This window comes from Callorhinchus milii, unplaced genomic scaffold, assembly GCF_018977255.1.
Source record: "Callorhinchus milii isolate IMCB2004 unplaced genomic scaffold, IMCB_Cmil_1.0 Scaffold2, whole genome shotgun sequence".
Classification (NCBI taxonomy): Eukaryota; Metazoa; Chordata; class Chondrichthyes; order Chimaeriformes; family Callorhinchidae; genus Callorhinchus; species Callorhinchus milii.
In genome coordinates, this window is record NW_024704743.1 from 13,989,761 (window position 1) to 14,012,894 (window position 23,134).

General features: G+C 43.6%; 1 protein-coding gene across 1 annotated transcript in view; it reads right to left on the reverse strand.

Annotated features, from left to right (window-relative positions):
• Nucleotides 1-9,104, reverse strand: part of LOC103185533 (golgin subfamily A member 4) — an 80,078-nt gene extending 70,974 nt beyond the window's left edge. The window contains 2 exon segments of the mRNA XM_042332455.1: nucleotides 2,538-2,639; nucleotides 8,990-9,104. Of these exon segments, the coding sequence (XP_042188389.1) occupies nucleotides 2,538-2,639; nucleotides 8,990-9,052 (165 nt within the window). The 5' untranslated portion in view covers nucleotides 9,053-9,104.
• Nucleotides 9,105-23,134: the final 14,030 nt, after the last annotated feature.

A 23,134-nucleotide genomic window follows, 5' to 3' on the forward strand; every position in this document is an offset into this window, starting at 1 on the left:
GCAAAATTCAGACGGTTGCACATCAATACTACCCATCCTCCATACAAATATTTAAGTGGATCTATTTTTATGGTTAGAGCCCAATTAACTAAAAGATAGTCATGAATTTAATTCTACTACCCCTTTCAAACCACTACTGTTGGCCTTTTTAATCTCAGTTTGGTGTTTAACACCTTCAGAAACCAATCACCATGCTCAAGAACATCCATATTTGGCACCTACACATGGCAATTGCCTTGTGTCTGGAAAGGGAAATATACACTCTCTCCCTAAAGGGACAGAGAGTTTACCTAAATCCCCTTTATGTAGGGGTTGTTGGCTGGGCTACTGGAAGAGAGATACTCCTTTCTTTTTTTCAAATATTGCTATGGGATCTGTAACGTCCAGCTGAACAGGCAGATGGAACTTAAATGGAGCAATAGTATAATTATTCTATCGGCAAGAGAAGAGAAAAAGAACAGATTGGCCTGATGAAGTTTATCGGAGTGTGGGTGGGAGGGGATTGGGGGAGAAAGGAGGAGGAAAGAGGAAGAGGTTTTCTCAAGTGAAAGAAGCTCCCTGCAGGAGAGTGAACCTAATTAATGCACAATTGAAGGATAAAAGGAAGGCGGTACCACAGCCCAAGTATGATAAAATTCAATAAAACAGATTATGAACAATTTTTAAATTATTGAAATGTCCCCATGATATTCATACCACTGGCTTGTTATGTGCCACCCTTTGAAACTCAGCAGCATACCATATAGCAATGACAGCTGACTGTATGATTACAAGAAACCAATTCCCCAGACATCTTTAATATAAAAGTCCATTTGGTGCAACATACAAAATCACTGACTTAGTGCACCACAGAGAAATCATATGTTCTGCCAATCTCTCTCCAACACCCACCAAGCCAAAACCTTCTAATCCAGAAATCCTGGTTCTCTTTGCAAATTTCTCTGCTGCTCAAAGAGCCGACTCCTAGTTCCCTCAGACATCTCATCAATTCTTTGTTCATTTTAAACTGCACAGGTGGGTCAATGGGCTATTTGACCTTAAATCACAGCACAGCCAAACCCAATCCCATTGTCACCCAATACATACAGAAGTCACTGGATAGTGATCAAGAGCATGAATTCTGGTTCATTTTAACCAATCCCTAATTCAGGGACCACTAACCCTAAACTGACAACCTGACTGAGATTAGCCAACTCTGCAGGGACTGGGAGTTGAGGCACTAACAGCTTGCTTTCAAATTTGGTGAACAGCATGTGGTGTAGAGCACCAATAAATGCAGAAGAAAATAAAAATGAGCTGTCAATCATAGGAACATTTCTTAATGTTTCAAAACAAGATGTAAATTAGAGGGCTGATTTCTTGAAATGCTCGCAGTATAAATAGTGTGGTGGGATGGTGTTCTGCTTGTCACCATTATCATAATCCGTTTAATGTACTTATGATTCTTGGTGTACTTATACACAATCAGCGGTTGCAGAAGAATACTGAAACAACTGCCTGCAACACAATGTGTTAAAAGCGGAAATATCCTTTTTAAGCCAGAATGAAAAAACAAAGGCTTTCCAATGAAAATAATCAGGTAAATCACAACACAATATAAAGAAAGATCAGAATCATCATACCATGATTGCAGCTTTTATGCGATGATGTTTTGGAGAAGTGAATGATCGACTGCAGATTACATAGATTGTATTACAACAATTTAAATGAAAATCTCAATCAGAGCAGATAATACTTAAATAAAGACATCAATTCTAATATCGCTCTTATAAAAAAAATGCTATTGATATTACACTAGGCCAGCCACTCCCTCACACTTAATATAAATCAACGACAGCAGCATTTTGGACTTCGATACACTGCTTGTTCATAAATCAGCAAAACCTGAAAGGAAATGCAAGTTAAGACATTGGTTTGTGTCTTGGAATTATTTGTACTCCTATGGACATTTTTAATGATTCTCACATTAATAGAAGATGAAGTATTAAGCAATTACAATCAATGAAAGAAGTTAAACTTCAAACGTGGAATACACAACGCAAACATGGTCATCATGCTGACCTTAGCATATTTCATACCATAACCTCCCCCCAAAAAATCTCTGAAGTTTCAAACAATGAATGACATTTCTGATCTGAATAATAATCTGCATCAAGTGCTCCAGGACCCTGCGGTAGTAATAATCTTTGTATGTGAATAAGGATATAAACTGTGATAGAGCAAATGGCTAATCTGAGGTAGGTATTGAAGTTGGGTGAACTAGTCCTCCATGGAAACATCACCAAGTGGCATTCTTCCAATGGAATCAACCCTTACTATAAAAGAGAGCAAGAATGATTAAAACACAGAAGTTATCTTATTGTGAAGACATCACAGAAGATGAAGTTACCATAGAAGAACTTAAAAATCCAGTGGCAGAAGTCATATTTTACTTTGATTTGTTCCTGTAACTAGAAAATAGACTATGTATCGACAAAATAAAACAATCTCTGTAATGACTTCCATCTTATCTTTAGCATTTCTGAATTTCAACTAACCTCCCTGTCGTCTGAAGTGATGGTGCCTTCATCCTGGTGCCCAGATAAGGAAGAGGTCCGCCGTCTGTTCTCTGCTGACACTGGGGTGGACTTCAAAGTGGCCTGAAGGAAAAGAAACTGGTTTCAGAGCAGAGTAAATCATCTGTACCCCAAATCTGCATCTGATAATAAATCTCCACCCATTTCATTCTTATTTATGCTCAAGTATATTACATCCACTTTCTAAACCTACCCATTCAAAAGAATATTATAATGGTAGAGTGGCACTGGCTTACCAACTGTGATGGTTATCTAAAAAAAATTGCATCGGAAAATGACTGTTTAATGTTTCCACTTGTAGAATTAGAATATATATCACAACATCCAATTTCTTACGATTGTCAATTCATCAATTCACCACCTTGTCACTAGCTTGAACTGGTGTTCATTAATCTGCATCTTTGTTTTATTACTGATACCTAGTTGGTACATAGTACAGGATTATTGCAATCAAGACATGCCCTCATAAATGACACATGGTTCTCAATGGTTCAGTGCCTGAACATTTGTATAAAACGGGTATTTGATAATCTAATTTGATTGACGTTTTCACGTTCCAGTATGAAATGAAGCTGGTCACACATTGAAATAAACAACACTTCACAAAGACTTGCACATCCTTCTCTAAAATTATAAATCTGCTGTGTTTAGACACGTCATACACTTTTAGCTTACTGAAGACAAGTGACTTTCCTTATAAAATAGTTACTTGTAAAATACCATATAATCAGTATTCATTTAGCTATCTTCACAATCCTCTTGCGGGCTTCCGCTCCTCTTGCTACTATAAACATGGTTTCAATTCATTCTTTGGACAATCAGAATATACAATAGAAACCCAGTTTGCGGTCACCTCAGTAGTCCAGCCACCTCACAATTGCAGGCACATTTCCACAGTCTCTTTCATTGTCTATGCTACAAGGCTGTCTGCTTCAGTAAACTGGGCAGTGGTCATTGACTGGCCTAACCTGAGCTCCTGCGGCCAATCCTTGGTAAGTGCTAGAACATGTCACCACGGAAGGAGTTTTCCTTACGTGAGAGGGTGGACTTAATCAAGAACAGTGAGGGCAAAAGTGATACAGTTAACTATGATCTATGGCATTGTCAGAACACAAGTTGGATGCATTCTCAAAAGGAAGGCTGAATACATGACAGTTTTTAAAGAAAATCACCAGTCTGATAGAAAATATATGTGTTTGAACTCTCAGTATTAGGACATTGATAAACGGGCATGGGAGTGGCTCCAGCGTGCCCGTAGCCTCAACATGCCTGTGTCTGGCCCTACAATACAGGAGAAAGCTCTCAGCTTTGCAGCATCACTTGGCAAAACTGGCTTCAAGGCTTCAAATGGCTGGCTTGGTCCTTTCAAGTCCAGATACAACATTGGATTTGCAATCATGTCTGGTGAAAAGGGTAATGTTGGCCTGCTATGTTGACAACTGGAGGGAGAAACTCCCTGAGATGACAGCTGGCTGCACACCCAACAGCATTTTTAACAAGGACAAACCTGGTGTTGTTTTAGGGCTCCCCCTAACGGGAGCCTTTCAGTTTGTGGTGGGAAGGAGCGTCTAGTGGAGGATTTTCTACCAGGACCCCGAAGAATACAATCCGCAGGAGAAGGAACAGGAAGAGCAACTGTAAAGAGCAACTTGTTGGGACAAGTGAAGGACTTTTGCCTTGATCATGGATTCAATGTGTGGCAGACTTTGGCTGATGCTGAGGGTCAGCTGCACGCCAAGGCAGTGGAGGTTAACTCATCAGCCAGGCACACAACACTGGACTATTTCTTCTAGAAGTGAACATTTTGTGTGATTTTAACTTCTCATGTGAACTTTGGGAGTAATGAAACCTAAGGTCTGGTTTAAATGTGCAATGCCTTTATTTTAGTGAGATTACAAAGTATGGTTGTTGAATGTAAATTTAAAGGTCACTATGTTCATCCTACGTAATCCTGTTTCACTAATCTGGTCACCTCACTAAGTAGGTCACTTTCGCTCAATTGCTTGAATGACCAGAATAGTGAGGTTCTACTGTACATCAAAGGAAAATAAGATTCCAAACCTAAAAAGATAATTATATTTTGACTGATAAGTATATTCTGAGGCATATTACAATGGGAATAAAAGAGCTATTTCAAATCCCTGGGGGGAGGTGGGGGTATGATGAATTAAGTTAAGAGATTTTCATTAGCTGTACCTCACAGAAATAGAACAAAATGCATTGCTGGCACGTCCCATTTTAAGTCATTGTACCACACGGTTGTGACGAAATGGGACATCTTGCCTCCCATCTTGCCCTGTGATGTTGCTATTCATTTTCACATTTCTCCCAAGGACAGCAACTTACACAGCATAACTTTGTCCTGCATATCTCACCTATGGATAATTCGTTACCTGCGAGTCTGGACACCGAGTGTCAGAAGGCTATTCGATCATAGGGCCGTCACAGTCAAACCTGATCTGGTCCTCAGCACTTTACAGATCTATTTGCTTGCATACACAGATGGGTGGAGCAGTGTCAACATAGTTATCAAGTGCAGAAACCTTTCTGGTGCTGGGAACCACGATGTATAGAACAAGTCTACTGATACTGCACAACAGACAAACAATATTTTACCCTATAGACATACAACAAATTTCACCATTTCCCTGTAATTTATTTCAATACATTATTATTTCCATCTCCAACTTTTTCTTAAATGTCAATTCACCTTTTATCATATTCAATACCAAATCTGACATACATAATTAATTACTTGTCAAACCAGTTAGACTAGACACTGGCAAATCCTTTGGAATGGACAAGGTAATCAATCTCCAAATTATCAGATCTGACATGAAATATTCATTTCCTCCTGCTCCAGGACCTAAGGACTCACAGAAATTCTGAGGGGGGAGTGGTGGTTGCTGCTATGTACTGCCAGGGAAGACTGCTTTTTCCTGTTGGTTAGCATTTTGCTGTTATTAACATTCTTAACCTGCATGCCAAAGCACAAACCAACTAATACACAATTTGATTGAGAGGCAGCAAAGAGGGGCATTGAGATAGGTGGAACTGGCATGAACTAATTGGGGCAACTGTCCCTTTTTTATATTGTAACGTTCCATGTAATTCATACCTCTGTTTACAATGGCATAAAGTTTAGTCCCCTCTTTTGGATTTGATTCTTAGGACGTCCCCCCGATGTGAAAGGTGCTATACAAATATAATTTGGTATTGATACCGTTAAAGTCAATATCCTAAAACTACACATTCTCCAAAAGATGAACTCATAGTCCAGCATTATGCAGTATGATGTTATATCATGTGGTCTGACTTGTGCTGCAATACCTTGTCTCAGTTGGAAACGCTAAATTAGATTTTGCATCACTGGGTTGGAAGAGTGTGGGTGACGACAATGAGAGAAAGAGAAAACTACCTAGTATTGCTATCCCTAATTCACACCCATAGGTGATGGAGAGAAAAGGATCAAGTTATCACACTTAAATGACCTACTGATACTTAATGTCAAGAGAAGACTCACACAAATTACATAGAATGATATGACACCATAACAGGCCAATCAGCCCAACTAATCAATGCTGATACTGAAGTATCACCAGCACTTAAGAAACCATACGCTTGAATAATTCACTGCATTCAGAAAGGAGAAAGACACAATAAGAGGTCTGACAATACAATTTAAAAGGTACCAGGGAGTTAAGTTAATCAGTCACAGCGTCCATTATCTTGTTTTATTATAATCATCATTTCTGCAATCATTGGTGAATAAGTAGAAGGGGCCATTGATGACTCAGTGGATACATTTAAATTAATCCTGGTAAACATGTCATAGAGGGCAATGTAGATTAACACACTTGTCATTTTATCCTGAATATGCCAAAACTCATCAGCCACACTATAGGATAACAATTAAACATTTCGGACATTTTGGATTCTAATCCCAAATTTTAGATAGGAATACTGTGAATAGGAAGTCAAACAATAGGGAGTAACATTCTAAATACTAACTAGTTTGTCAGTTTTTCAAATAGACAGACTTGTAATCTCTTTTTGTGGTGTGATTAGTGTTGCTGAAACAACTGTAAAAGGTGGCCATCTTTCAATTTACATTAGGTAATCAAACAATCATTTCAACTCTGCATGTTAGTCATTGTCAAGTTATAGGTGGACTTTATTTTAATAAAATCTTAAGGCCATGAGCCAATATGAACAACCCATGTTTCAAAAAAAACTATAATTCTGAAGAAACAGACCACTTAATTCAAATCCAGCAGCAAAACATTCAGTTCCCTAGTGAATGGACAAACCTTCCAGACAGACAGTCTGTGAACAAACTTCCTGGCCAGGTGGCCTGTTTATTTTGAAAAAATTCCTAAATATAACCAATTACAATATTTTGGTTTCTCTATAAAAAACAACTGTTCAACATTTACAGACACTATGAAGCATTCTTTAATTTTCAGACTAATGTCATGTGTGACCAGAAACAACTCAAATGCTCACGCTACTTCAATTCAAAAATTTGACAACCTGTTCCAGTAAATTTCCAAGTTGCACAGGCAAAATTACAACCCTGTATTTTTATTAAAAATAATCTCTTCACAAACATATTATCTACCTTCATTAAGACTATCAGAACAGTTCACAGCTGTTACATACCATTCACCTTTACTGTCAATCAACACTGCAAGGTTGAACTCATCTTGCCAACTGACTCACCCCCCCACAGAAACAGACTAATTCTCCAATATTGAAACACAAAACAAGTGATTTGCCAAAACAACAAAAAGATCACTCAGACAGTGGTTAAAGATACACTTCAAACTCAGATTATGGATTGAAGTTTGCTTTGCTTTAGTTGCAGAGGGTCTAAATCTCTGAACAAAAATGTACAGAGGATCTGAAATGGGTGCAGCCTAACTTTTCAACATGCAATATGACATTCAAATTACAAGGCAAATGTAAGTCATCCACCTACACAAATCAGCCACGTCTCCATGTACCAAACAATGCTCGCCTTTCTAGCAACACCCTTCACAAACTCATTATCCAAAACTCTACACCTTTCCTGCATCACCCACCCTCAACACTGATAGCCTGTCCCCCACCAGATTGATGCTCTTGCCCTCACCCAATCTAATCTCCTCCATCTTCTTTTCCCAATCATACCCTCCAACTCACATTTGCGATTCACCACTCAGCTTCTCAAGCCCCTTACAGATGGCCACCTTGCAGCCAATAATGACACCAATCTCTGGAACCCTCATCTCTTTCCCTTTGCCCTGCCTTCAAAAACACTTGCAACGTGAAAACCTACCCCCGTGCCTTTGGTCAACATCCTCAAACCTTGTCCAGTGTCAGTTTTTTTAACAATAAAGAAGAGTTGTAACATTTTTGTAAGTGATCACAGCCTCAGTTTAACACCTCTCACAATACAGCAATCCCCCAGCATTGCTATGGAATGTCAACCTGGACCATGAGCTCAAAGTCCTGACATGGGACTTCAACTCAATCTTTTGACCCAGACAAGAGTGCAACCAACTGGGCCCGGCTGACACCTCTGGAATCTGCTCAGACTCGTCTCTGTGTCCCGAACACTCAACTCAACTCCCCTCCACTCACTCACTCGCTCCCCCCCCCGTCACTGCCCCACTTCACCCTGTCACTCTCCGCCTTCCCTGTCACTCGCCCCTTCCCCCCGTCACTCCCCCCGTCACTCCCCCGTCACTCCCTCTGTCACTCCCCCGTCACTCCCCGTCACTCCCCCGTCACTCCCCGTCACTCCCCCGTCACTGCCCCCGTCACTCCCCCGTCACTCCCCCCGTCACTCCCCCCTCCCCCGTCACTCCCTCACTCCCCCGTCACTCCCCCGTCACTCCCCCGTCACTCCCCCGTCACTCCCCCGTCACTCCCCCCATCACTCCCCCCCTCCCCGTCACTCCCCCGTCACTCCCCCCGTCACTCCCCCCGTCACTCCCCCGTCACTCCCCCCTCCCCCCGTCACTCCCCCTGAACTCCCCCGTCACTCCCCCCGTCACTCCCCCTGAACTCCCCCGTCACTCCCCCCGTCACTCCCCCGTCACTCCCCCTTCCCCGTCACTCCCCCCTCCCCCCGTCACTCCCCCCGTCACTCCCCCCGTCACTCCCGCGGCACTCCCTCGTCACTCCCCCCGTCACTCTCCCCCTTCCCCTGTCACTCCCCCTTCACCTTTACCCCCTTCACTCCCCTCTCCCCGCTTCACTCCCCCCCTCACTGATCCTCTCTCTCTGACCTCCCTCTGGGGCTGCAGGAGGAGCCTGTGAGAGGGGCCGGGAAGCGGGGAGGGGAAGGCGCTTTACTCCCAAACGGCGGCCGAGGAGCTGCTGCGGCGGTGTGGGGCGGTGCCGGCCCGGGTGCCGGGGGCTGGTACCTGGGGCGGCCCGCGGGCCGGGATCTGCTCTTCGCTGATTTTCTGTTTGAGTCTTTTAAACATGTCGCCGGATCCGCTCTCACCGCGCAGGCGCCGACACGTGGAACTACCGGCACACAGACCCGGATGTGGATCACAGGGTCACCGACAGCGGCGCCAGAGAGTCACAGCGCGAATTACACACAGAGAGTCACAGCGCGAATTACACACAGAGAGTCACACACAGAGAGTCACAGCGGGAATTACACACAGAGAGTCACACACAGAGAGTCACAGCGGGAATTACACACAGAGAGTCACACACAGAGAGTCACAGCGCGAATTACACACAGAGAGTCACACACAGAGAGTCACAGCGGGAATTACACACAAGAGAGTCACAGCGGGAATTACACACAGAGAGTCACACACAGAGAGTCACAGCGCGAATTACACACAGAGAGTCACACACAGAGAGTCACAGCGCGAATTACACACAGAGAGTCACACACAGAGTCACAGCGCGAATTACACACAGAGAGTCACAGCGAGAGTTACACACAGAGAGTCACACACAAAGTCACAGCGAGAGTTACACACAGAGTCACACACAGAATCACAGCGAGAGTTACACACAGAGTCACAGCGGGAGTTACACACAGAGAGTCACACACAGAGAGTCACACACATAGTCACAGCGAGAGTTACACACAGAGAGTCACACACAGGGAGTCACAGCGGCAATTACACACAGAGTCACAGCGGGAATTACACACAGAGAGTCACACACAGAGAGTCACAGCGAGAGTCACACACAGATAGTCACAGCGAGAGTTACACACAGAGAGTCACACACAGAGAGTCACACACAGAGAATCACAGCGAGAGTCACAGAGAGTCACACACAGGGAGTCACACACAGAGAGTCACACACAGAGAGTCACACACAGGGAATCACACACAGGGAGTCACACACAGAGAGTCACACACGGAGTCACACACAGAGAGTCACACAGGAAGTTACACAGAGAGTCACACACAGAGAGTCACAGCGAGAGTCACACACAGATAGTCACAGCGAGAGTTACACACAGAGAGTCACACACAGAGAGTCACACACAGAGTTACACACAGAGAGTCACACACAGGGAGTCACAGCGGGAATTACACACAGAGAGTCACAGCGAGAGTCACACACAGAGAGTCACAGCGAGAGTCACACACAGATAGTCACAGCGAGAGTTACACACAGAGAGTCACACACAGAGAGTCACAGCGAGAGTCACACACAGATAGTCACAGCGAGAGTCACACACAGGGAGTCACACACAGAGAGTCACATACGGAGTCACACACAGAGAGTCACACACAGGAAGTTACACAGAGAGTCACACACAGGGAGTCACACACAGAGAGTTACACACAGGGAGTCACACACAGGGAGTTACACACAGAGAGTCACACACAGAGAGTCACAGCGGGAGTCACACACACAGAGTCACAGCGGGAGTCACACACAGAGAGTCACAGTGGGAGTCACACACAGAGAGTCACAGCGGGAGTCACACACAGATAGTCACAGCAAGAGTCACACACAGGGAGAGAGTCACACACAGAGGGTCACACACAGGAAGTCACAGCGAGAGTCACACACGGAGTCACACACAGTCACACACAGAGTCACATCGAGAGAGACACAGAGAGTCACAGAGAGAGAGGGGGAGAGAGACACAGAGGGACTCACAGAGAGTCACAGAGAGACAGAGACACAGGGAGAGAGAGAGAGGGTCTGAGAGACACAGGGACAGAGAGACACAGGGACAGAGATAGACAGGGAGACACAGGGACAGAGACACAGGGACAGAGAGACAGGGACAGAGAGACACAGGGACAGAGAGACACAGGGACAGAGAGACAGGGACAGAGAGACACAGGGACAGAGACACAGGGACAGAGACACAGGGACAGAGAGACACAGGGACAGAGAGACAGGGACAGAGAGACACAGGGACAGAGAGACAGGGACAGAGAGACACAGGGACAGAGAAACACAGGGACAGAGAGACACAGGGACAGAGAAACACAGGGACAGAGAGACACAGGGACAGAGATAGACAGGGAGACACAGGGACAGAGACACAGGGACAGAGAGACAGGGACAGAGAGACACAGGGACAGAGAGACACAGGGACAGAGAGACAGAGAGACAGGGACAGAGAGACAGGGACAGAGAGACAGGGACAGAGAGACACAGGGACAGAGAGACACAGGGACAGAGAGTCACGGGGACAGAGAGACACAAAGTCACAGACAGAGAGACACAGAGACACAGGGACAGAGAGTCACAGGGACAGAGAGACACAGAATCACGGACAGAGACACACAGGGACAGAGAGACACACAGGGAGGCCCGGGGAGGGACATAGACACAGGGTCTGAGAAACTCACAGAGTGTCAGGGACACGGAGTGTCAGGGACACAGGGTGTCAGGGACACAGGGTGTCAGGGACACGGTGTCAGGGACACAGGGTGTCAGGGTCACTGAGGGAGACAGAGTCACTGAGAAGGACAGAGGGACTCACAGAGAGTCACAGAGAGACAGAGACACAGGGAGAGAGAGAGAGGGTCTGAGAGACACAGGGACAGAGAGACACAGGGACAGAGATAGACAGGGAGACACAGGGACAGAGACACAAGGACAGAGAGACAGGGACAGAGAGACACAGGGACAGAGAGACACAGGGACAGTGACACAGGGACAGAGACACAGGGACAGAGAGTCACAGGGACAGAGAGACACAGGGACAGAGACACAGGGACAGAGAGACACAGGGACAGGGACAGAGAGACACAGGGACAGAGAGACACAGGGACAGAGAGACACAGGGACAGAGACACAGGGACAGAGAGACACAGGGACAGAGAGACACAGGGACAGAGAAACACAGGGACAGAGAGACACAGGGACAGAGAAACACAGGGACAGAGAGACACAGGGACAGAGAGACACAGGGACAGAGACACAGGGACAGAGAGACAGGGACAGAGAGACACAGGGACAGAGAGACACAGGGACAGAGAGACACAGAGAGACACAGGGACAGAGAGTCACGGGGACAGAGAGACACAGGGACAGAGACACAGGGACAGAGACACAGGGACAGAGACACAGGGACAGAGAGAGACAGGGACAGAGAGACACAGAGAGACACAGGAACAGAGAGTCACGGGGACAGAGAGACACAGGGACAGAGACACAGGGACAGAGACACAGGGACAGAGAGAGACAGGGACAGAGAGTCACAGGGACAGAGAGACACAGGAACAGAGAGTCACGGGGACAGAGAGACACAAAGTCACGGACAGAGAGACACAGAGAGACACAGGGACAGAGAGTCACAGGGACAGAGAGACACAGAATCACGGACAGAGAGACACAGGGACAGAGGGACACGGGGACAGAGAGTCACAGGGACAGAGAGACACACAGGGACAGAGAGACACACAGGGAGGCCCGGGGAGGGACATAGACACAGGGTCTGAGAAACTCACAGAGTGTCAGGGACACAGAGTGTCAGGGACACAGGGTGTCAGGGACACAGGGTGTCAGGGACACGGTGTCAGGGACACAGGGTGTCAGGGTCACTGAGGGAGACAGAGTCACTGAGAAGGACAGGGTCACTGAGAGGGACAGGGTCACTGAGAGACAGACACGGTCTGAGAGACAGACATGGTCTGAGAGACAGACACGGTCTGAGAGACGCAGTGTATACAGTCAAAGTCAAAGAGATACAGGGTGTGAGAGTCAGTGTGTACAGTGAATCACGGTGTGATGTTTGCAGAGAGATACCCACAGTATACAGTGAGTCAAGGTGTGAGAGTCGGGGTGTATAGAGAGAGACATACACTGTGTAATATAGTGACAAGAGTCAGGGCGTCGGAGAGTGTGAGAACCATGGGGTGCCGGAGAGGACCAGTGTATAGTGAGAGACATACACTGTGTGTATACATAGTGACAGAGTCAGGGAGTGAAAGAGTCACAGAGTGATGTACACGGTGAGAGACACACAATTTATATTAGCGTGAGACAGTGTGTGTATATAGTGAGAGAGTCAGCGTATATAGTGTGAGAGTCGCAGCGTATATAGTGAGAGTCACAGTGTATATAGTGAGAGACAGTATATAGTGAGTGAGTCACAGTGTATATATAGTGTGTATGACACAGTGTATATATTGTGTGAGTCAGCATATACAGTGTATGAGAGACTCACAGTGTATATAGTGTGTGAGACACAGTGTATAGTGTCAGAGAAACATTTGTGTGAGAGAGACACACTGTATAGAGAGACACAGGGTGATGTACACAGAGAGATACACAGGATCATGTACACAGTGAGAGAGACACACAGGATCATGTACACAGTGAGAGAGACACACAGGATCATGTACACATTGAGGGACACACAGGATCATGTAGACAGTGAGAGAGACACACAAAATCATGTACACAGTGAGAGAAACACAAAATGTACAGCGAGAGACACNAAAAAGTGTATAGTGTGAGATGCAGTGTAGTGTGAGAGACACTGTATAATGATAGACACATACAGTGTATAGTGTGAGAGACACAGAGTATAGTGAGAGAGACACAGAGTGTATAGTGAGAGATACAGAATGTATAGTGAGAGATACGCAGAGTACAGTGAGAGACACGCAGAGTATAGTGAGAGACAGAGCATATAGTGAGAGACGCAGAGTGTATAGTGAAAGACGCAGAGTGTATAGTGAGAGAGACGCAGAGTGTATAGTGAGAGATACAGAGTGTATAGTGAGAGACACGCAGAGTACAGTGAGAGACACGCAGAGTATAGTGAGAGACAGAGTGTATAGTGAGAGACACACAGAGTGTATAGTGAGAGAGACGCAGAGTGTATAGTGAGAGACACAGAGTGTATAGTGAGAGACACAGAGTGTATAGTGAGAGACACAGAGTGTATAGTGAGAGACACAGAGTGTATAGTGAGAGACACGCAGAGTATAGTGAGAGACACGCAGAGTATAGTGAGAGACACACAGAATATAGTGAGAGACGCAGAGTGTATAGTGAGAGACACGCAGAGTGTATAGTGAGAGACACAGAGTGTATAGTGAGAGACACACAGAGTATAGTGAGACACACAGAGTGTACAGTGAGAGACGCAGAGTGTATAGTGAGAGACACACAGAGTGTATAGTGAGAGACACAGAGTGTATAGTGAGAGACACACAGAGTATAGTGAGAGACACACAGAGTGTATAGTGAGAGACACAGAGTGTATAGTGAGAGACACAGAGTATAGTGAGAGACACGCAGAGTGTATAGTGTGAGAGAGACACGTAGGGTGTATAGTGTGAGAGAGACACGCAGGGTGTATAGTGAGAGACACGCAGGGTGTATAGTGAGAGAGACCATCAGAGTGTGTATATAGTGTGAGAGTCACACAGTGTATATAATGTGAGTCATACTATATATTGAGTACTGTACTGTATATAGAGTGAAAATGCACAGAAATAGAGAGAATACACACAGTGTATAGTGTGAGAGTGCGTGAGCTTGTGTATGTACAGAGAGAGAGCGTATACACAGAGAGTGTATACGCACAGAGTGTGTGGTTTATACGACTTATGTAAAGTTATGTATAAATTGGATTTTATATGACTTGCACATAACAAATACAAGTACTGTACCGGCTGTTGACATTAAGGAAAAATTTCTGTTCTAAGTTTAAGCCTGCAAATTAAACATTCCCCCCCATTCAGCGTTAGGCTCCGCCACTGGTAAGCGCTTCGAGACGCTGCCTCGCGTGAAGGCTGCTATAGAAATGCAAGTCGTTGTTGTTCTTTCCATATATAGGACTGCACAGTACTGTACCTCATGTGCAGAAAACATTTACTGTACAATGAATGGCACAACCAAACTGGTTTCAAAACAGAGCTCTCCAAGTGAGCAGGCGTTCCCCGCTCCCTCAGTCATAATGTGACAGGTGACCCTCTTATGCTCATTCCTCTCTGAGCACCCCCCCCCCCCCTCACTCCCACCCACCGCTGTCATACATAATGACGTTGATGCCCCCAGGAGGGAGGGAGGGCACAGAGAGTGTTGAGGAGTGCGTATTCCGGTTGAGGTAGGAGTGGGAAACAAAGTTTTGACCCTGCAGCTGGTGAGTATGGTAGCGGCAAGTGGATAGCGTTTCGATTTGCATGGTGGTTAATATGACTAGTGCATAAAAATTTATGTGGATTTAATAGGAAATTGAATGGGACCCGGATGGATGTACAACTTGGGCAATTAAACGATTTACACAGATATGCGAGTTTTACATATATACAATGTGAAAGAGAGAGGATCACCAGCAGAGGGAGGGAGAGAGTGAATATAATATACCGAGCGAGAATATAGAGCGTGCGAGAGAGAGAAACAGGGCAATATACACAGAGTGAATATATAGTGTGTGCGAGAGAGAGAAACAGAGTAATATATGCAGAGCGAGTATGTAGAGTGTGCAAGAGAGAGAAATGGCAATATACACAGAGTGAGTATATAGAGGTGCGAGAGAGAGAAACGGTAATATACACAGTGAATATATAGAAACCTTGGGCAAGTTCCCTTACTCCACACGCCTAATAATAATCCCTCCAAAACCAAAACCAATAATAAATTGGTCATTTTCAATCTACGACTGTTTGTGGGACATTGCTGTGCGCAATTGGCTGCCGCGTCTGCCCACAAATATACAGTCAATTCACTTTACAGTGTGTTCTGTGAAGCGCTTTGGGACGTTCTCCCGACGCGAAAAGCGCTATATTAAATGCAAGGATTATTATTATTATTATAGAGTGTGCGAGAGAAACAGTGTAATATACACAAAGTGAGTATATAGTGTGTGCGAGAGAGAGAAACAGGGTAATATACACAAATAATAATAATAATATTATTATTATTATTCGAGCCTGCCCCGCCATTCAATCATGGCTGATCCCCATATCCCTTAATCCCTTTTGCAATAAGAAATCTATCTATCTCAGTCTTGAATATGTTCAAGGACTGAGCGTCAACAGCCCTTTGGGGTAGTGAGTTCCATACATTCACCACTGAGTTCAAGTTCTTCCTCAACTCAGTGTGAAAGGGCTGGCCTCTGATTTTAAGGTTGTGACCCCTGGTTTTAGTTTCTCTAACCAGGGGAAACAATCTCCCACTATCTATTCTATGCCCGGTAATGATCTTATAAGTTTCTATAAGATCCCCTCTAATTCTTCTATATTCTAGAGAATATAGGCCCAAATTGGTCAGCCTATCCTCGTAACTCATCCCCTTCATCCCTGGTACTAACCCAGTAAATCTACGCTGCACCCCCTCCAAGGCAAGTACATCCTTCCTTAAATGAGGAGACAAAAACTGGACACAGTATTCCAGGTGTGGTCTCACCAGGGCCCTATACAGTTGCAGCAAGACTTCCCTACTCTTATACTCTAATCCTTTCATAATGAATGCTAACATACCGTTCGCCTTCCTAATTGCTGCTGCACCTGCAGACTAACTTTGTGTGATTGGTGTACAAGGACACCCAAGTCCCTCTGGACGCTAACACATTCCAATCTCTCCCCTTCTAAAAAATAACCCGCTCTACTGTTTTTGCTACCGAGGTGGATGACTTTGCACTTCCCTACATTATACTTCATCTGCCACTTACCTGCCCAATCACCTAACCTATCTATGTCTCGCCGCATTTTTTTAATGTCGTCCTCTGTGTTGACACTTCCTCCTAGTTTTGTGTCATCCGTGAATTTAGATATATTAACTTTGATGTCCTCATCTAGATCGTTGATGTAGATGGTAAATAGCTGAGGCCCAAGGACTGATCCTTGTGGCACTCCACTAGTCACATCCCGCCAATCTGAAAAGGACCCGTTTATCCCTACTCTTTGTTTCCTACCCGTTAACCATTCCCCAATCCACGTTAATATGCTCCCCCAATTCCATGGGCCCTTATCTTTTGGACTAACCTTTTATGCGGCACCTTATCGAATGCCTTCTGGAAGTCCAAATAGACCACATCCACTGATTCACCCTTATCTAGTTTACTCGAAATATCCTCAAAAAACTCTATGAGATTTGTCAAACATGACTTCCCTTTTGTAAAGCCATGTTGACTTGGCCTAATTATATTGTGCTCCCCTAAATACCGCACTACCACATCCTTAATCAATGATTCTAAAATTTTTCCTATCACTGATGTGAGACTAACTGGCCTATAGTTCCCCATCTTTTCCTTTCCACCTTTTTTAAATAGTGGTGTGACATTTGCGATCTTCCAATCCATGGGGACTGTTCCAGAATCCACGGAATTTTGTAAGATCAGACATAACGCTTCTACTTTCTCATAAGCTACCTCTTTTAAAACCCTGGGATGCAAGCCATCCGGACCAGGGGATTTGTCACTTTTTAGTGCTAACAGTTTCCCTAGCACCAATTCTCTACTAATGAAAATTTCCCTAAGTTGCTCCCTGTCCTTACCCTTTGGTGCATCTCTATTGTTGGCAGACTTGTGTCTTCTAGGGTGAAGACAGATGCAAAGTACCCATTTAGGGACTCTGCCATGTCCTTATCCCCCATTACAACTTCTCCCGTCTCTGACTGAAGTGGACCTACATTTACCCTCACTAGCCTATTCCTTTTAATATATTTGTAAAAACTTTTACAATCAGACTTAATGTTCCTAGCTAGCTTACCCTCATATTCCTTTTTCTTGCTCCTGATTTTTTTTTTTTTGCTGGTTTGTAAAACTCTCCCAATCTTCAGATTTGCTGCTTTTCTTAGCAGTTTTATAAGCTTTTTCTTTTAATTTGATGCTTTCCCTAACTGCTCTAGTTAGCCACGGATGAATTGCTTTCCCTGTGGTACTCTTATTCCGCAAGGGAATATGCGACCGCTGAGAATTTTGCACTACATCCTTAAATATTTGCCACTGTTGGTCTACATTTTTACCTCTTAATCTTATTCTCCAGTCTATTTTACCTAAATCTTTCCTCATACCTACAAAATTAGCCCTATTTAAATTCAGAATACTTGCCTCGGATTTAACTATATCCCTCTCTAACTTAATGCAGAATTCAATCATATTGTGATCACTCTGCCCTAGAGGATTCTTAATACCTACACTGCCAACTAGCCCTGTTTCGTTACACAAAACAAGGTCTAGGATGGCCTGTCCCCTAGTTGGTTCCTCGGCATGCTGCTCTAGAAAGTTATCTCTCATACACTCAATGAACTCTTCTTCTGACCTACTTTTGCCGATTTAGTTTTCCCAATCTATGTGGAGATTGAAATCACCCACTATTATCACTTTACCTTTCTTACATGCTCCAATGATTTCTTGATTGATACCCTGTGCTATACTGTGATCGCTGTTTGGGGGTCTATAAACCACTCCTATTAATATTTTCTGCCCTTTATTTTTTTTTATTTCCACCCATATTGTCTCGACCTCCTGGTCATCGGATTTCAGATCCTTCCTCTCCACTGCTTTTGTATCATCCCTAATTAACAGGGCTACAACCCCCACCTCTTTTCCCACTGTGCCTATCTTTCCTGTAAACTGAGAACACTGGAATATTTAACTCCCACCCTAGATCTCCTTGTAACCATGTTTCAGTGATGGCTACTAGATCATACCCATGTGTCTACCTGTGCTTTTAATTCATCAGTTTTATTCCGAATGCTTCGCGCATTCAGGTATAACATTTTTAATTTCCTCTACTCTCTGATTCCTTATCTACTTTACCAAGCTTCTTACCCCTAGTTAACATCTTCCTATTATCTGGCATGCTATTCTGCAGTGTCATCTTTACTTTTTCTAATGCTAACTTATGGTTTCTCTTACCTATATATTCCCCCCCTTTACTAATTTAAATTCCTATTTATTTCCCTGTTAATTCGTTTAGCTAGGACATTTGTTCCAGCACGATTTAAATTCAGCCCTTTTCTCTGAAAGAGCTCTCTTTTCCTCCAATGCTCGTGTCGATGGCCATAAAAAGAAACCCCTGAGTTCCGCACCACTCTTTTAACCATGCGTTCAAGTCCTTAATTTGTTTGTTCCTGTACCAATTGTCGTATGGTACAGGCAGTAATCCCGATATTATCACCTTCGATGATCTCAACTTCAATTTGGACCCCAGCTCTTCGAATTCTCTTCTCAAGTCATCTTGGCCATATAGAGTGTGCGAGAGAGAGAAATAGGGTAACATACACAGAGCGAGTATATAGAGTGAGCGAGAGAGAGAAACAGGGTAATATACACAGAGCGAGTATATAGAGCGAAAGAAATAGGGTAATATACACAGAGCGAATATATAGAGTGAGCGAGAGAGAGAAACAGGGTGATATACACAGAGCGAGTATATAGAAGACGTGTGAGAGTTGGGCAAAACACAGGGTGATGTACACAGTGAGACAGAGACAGTGTGAGAGAGGGTCACCGGCAGAGTGCGAGATAGCGAGAGAGAAAATGAGAGAAATGGAATAATATAAACAGAGAGCACATATATAGAGTGTGTGAGAGTGAGAAATGCGTCCCAAGGCATGTCCCAGCGATTTCAGTGATTTCATGCTTTCACAATTTTACTGAAAATTTCAGGGATTTTGTGAGCTGTTTACTGAGCTGTTTAAAAAGCTGCTACACCTGGAGACAACATGGCTGTCCTCATCCCAGCAGTGGACAGGGATAGAGGGGATCCCAGGAACATCCTTGGTGCTATCATTATGTTGAGGATGAAAAAAACATTGATTTTCATGTTATTTATTTGTTGATAATGCTAACAAGTATCAATTTCAGTGATTTCAAGAGTCCTGTAGCTCAATAGTTAGAGCACTCACCTCGCATACGAGAGACCTGGGTTCGAACATTGGGCAAGTTTCCTTACTCCACACGCCTCTGTTTACCTAGCAGCAAGTAGGATCCCGGTTGTTAGTTGATCGGCGGATCGCTTTTCCAGGGCCACTCAATCCACAATTGTTTGTGGGACACTGCTGTTCACAACTGGCTGCTGCATTTCGTCCACAAAATATACAGTCAATTAACTTTAAAGTTATTCTGTGAAGCGCTTTGAGACATCTCGAAGACGAAATAAAGTGCTATATCAAATGCAAGGATTATTATTTATTATTACTTCATGGTTTCACAATTGTACTGAAAATTTCAGGGATTTCACAAAATCCTTGGTTACACAACTTTACTGTAATGTATATATATATAGAGAGAGTGTGTATACAGTGTGTATGTGTTGTGAATGTGTGTGTTAGAGAGAGAGAGGCTATAGGGAGACTGCATACAGAGTGTATACAAGGAGAGTAGAGAGACGCAGTAAGGTTAAGGTGTACACACAGAGAGACATAGCGAGGATGTATACATAGAGAGACATAGCTAGGATATCTGCAGAGAGACCTTGAAACTGGTGGAAGCTTAATCCCTCCTTCCCCCCCCACCCCCATGGATCTCCATTCTCAGCCTTAACAACTGACCCATTCCTCTCCAGATCTGTGTAGAAAAAGAGAACAAAGCTTGGCACCTCTCAGACAGTCACTCTCTCAGTTACAACCAAGTTCTTATATATTTACACGTGTAAATGTGTCTGTTCATAAATGTGCATATATGTATACAGTATATTTGTGTGTGTGTGTATGTATTTATATAAGTGTATGTGTGCGTGTGTGTACATATATGTGTGTAACCAGCAGAGGGTGTCATTCACTTACTCTGTGTGTGCGTGAGTGTAAGCCAGAGAGAGACCAGCAGAAGGTGGAGGATGTTCCTCACACAGCTGCCAGCAATCCCCTCAAAAATTGGACAGTCACTTTGTGGCTATTTGTGGGACATTTCTGTACAATTTGGCTGCCGCAATAAATACATAGTCACTACATTTTCGAGGAAAAAACAGAGAAATTGTTCCCAGCGGGGCGAAACCTTGGCCAAGTTTCCTTACTCCACACGCCTGATAATCATCCCTAAAAAAAATATTAATTTAGTCACTCAATCCACGACTATTTGTGGACACTGCTGTGCGCAGTTGGCTGCTGCGTTTTGCCCACAAATATACAGTCAATTCACTTTACAGTATATTCTGTGAAGCGCTTTGATACGTCTATAAGATGTGAAAAACACTATATCATATGCAAGGATTATTATTATCAAATTGAAGGTTTATTATTTACCCAGTTGACATAAGTAAAATTATGTTATATTATGTTATCATTGGAGTCCTGTAGCTCAGTGGTTAGAACACTCGCCTTACAAGCGAGACACCTGGGTTCAATTCCAGGCAGGGCGAAAACCTGGGCAGTTTCCTTACTCTACACGCCTAATAATAATCCCTCCAAAACAAAAGAATAATAAATTGGTCACTTCAATCCACGACTGTTTGTGGGACACTGCTGTACGCAATTGGCTGCCCCATTTTGCCCACAAATATACAGTCAATTCACTTTACAGCATATTTCTGTGAAGCGCTTTGAGATGTCGAGAAGACATGAAAAGCGCTATATCAAATGCAAGATTATTATTATTATTATTATCATAATGGCTGTTTCAGCTGAAGAAAACTATATGATTTTCATTCTGTAAGTTGGATTCTGACATTATCACATCTGAAACTATGTTTTTGCATTTTACCAACTCCTTCATGTGTCTGAAATGAATTAAGGGGTTCAGTAACTCCTTATCCATGCAAATCATTGCTATTTTTACGTTGGGCAATACAAATTACTGTTTCACCAAGAAGAATCTACTCTGGATACAATTCCCAAATCAGTCTTTCTAAAGCATTTACAGAGCTCTGCAGAAGCACTAACCAATGTCAGATGTATAAATGTAGCACAATGAATGGGCGATTATCAGCAAAGGTGGAACGGTATTTGGGTGTGATTGTCAACAGGCTGCGCCTATGATTCACAACCACAGAGGTGCATTAACTCTGATTTGACATAAGTACCAGGCCAGTGATATTAGGTTGCTTGTCATGGGGCTCACATCTATATAATCAAAACATGCAATACGATCCTTATGAAAAAGTCTTTTCCACTGACCACCAGGCCATCAGCAAAGAAAACTCGAGTGTGAAAAATGGATGTGTTTTTCAAATGCAGAGATGAGGTTTGTTGGATGTAACAATATGCAGAAATATGAATTGATGCCTATGCATAGGAAAGGATCAGTGCACGAAATGGAACCAAGAATTAATGCATAAGGAGACAAGGATTAATGTATGTATAGAGACAAATGATTGGGATATGTATGGCAGTAAGGATAATAATAATAGTTCTTGCATTTGACATAGCATCTTTTAGGTAGTGAGGACATCTCAAAGTGCTTTATAGGATTTACTGTAAAATGTAGTGACTGTATTTTATAAACATGCCAGCCAATTTGCCATAGCAATGTCCCGCAGACAGCAACGTCCCACAAATGGCCGTATAGTGAGTGACCAATTTTATTTGGGGGATTTTTTGGCCAAAACACTGGGATAAACTTTTTTTTCATATATGAGAAGGGATGTTTAATGTCCACCTGAATAGGCAAATGGGACCTTGGTTTAACGTCTTATCCAAAGCAATGCAGCAACTTCCTAACAATACAGCACACCCCCAGAACTGCATTGGAGTGTCAGCTTATACTGTGATCCCAAATCCCAATGTGGGACTTAAACCATGATCTTCTGACTGAAAGATGAGAGTGCTACGAACTGAGTTAGATTGACACCATAGCATTGGTGTACGTCTGGAAGGAAGAATTAGTTAATGAGAACAGAAGCAAGGATTAATTTTGAATTCCTCGCTGCACTGGGCTCTTGAACTGCACAAGTTGCTCTTGCAATTTTAATATCTTGTAGATTTCTGGAATATCACAAACAAAATATTTATAATTCTTACATTTTGATTTTCTTAAGATCATTTTCATCTAAACAAGGTGTCAACAGGTGGTGAATGATGATCAATAAATAATACAGCGAAGCATGTGGAAGTGCCTCAGTGTTGTAAAGGAACACACTGGGAAGAAGCAAACACACATTTCTATCTCCTTCTCGCACAATTGCTCATTGGCTGACTTCCATTTACTTATTTTTCATCCCAAAAGA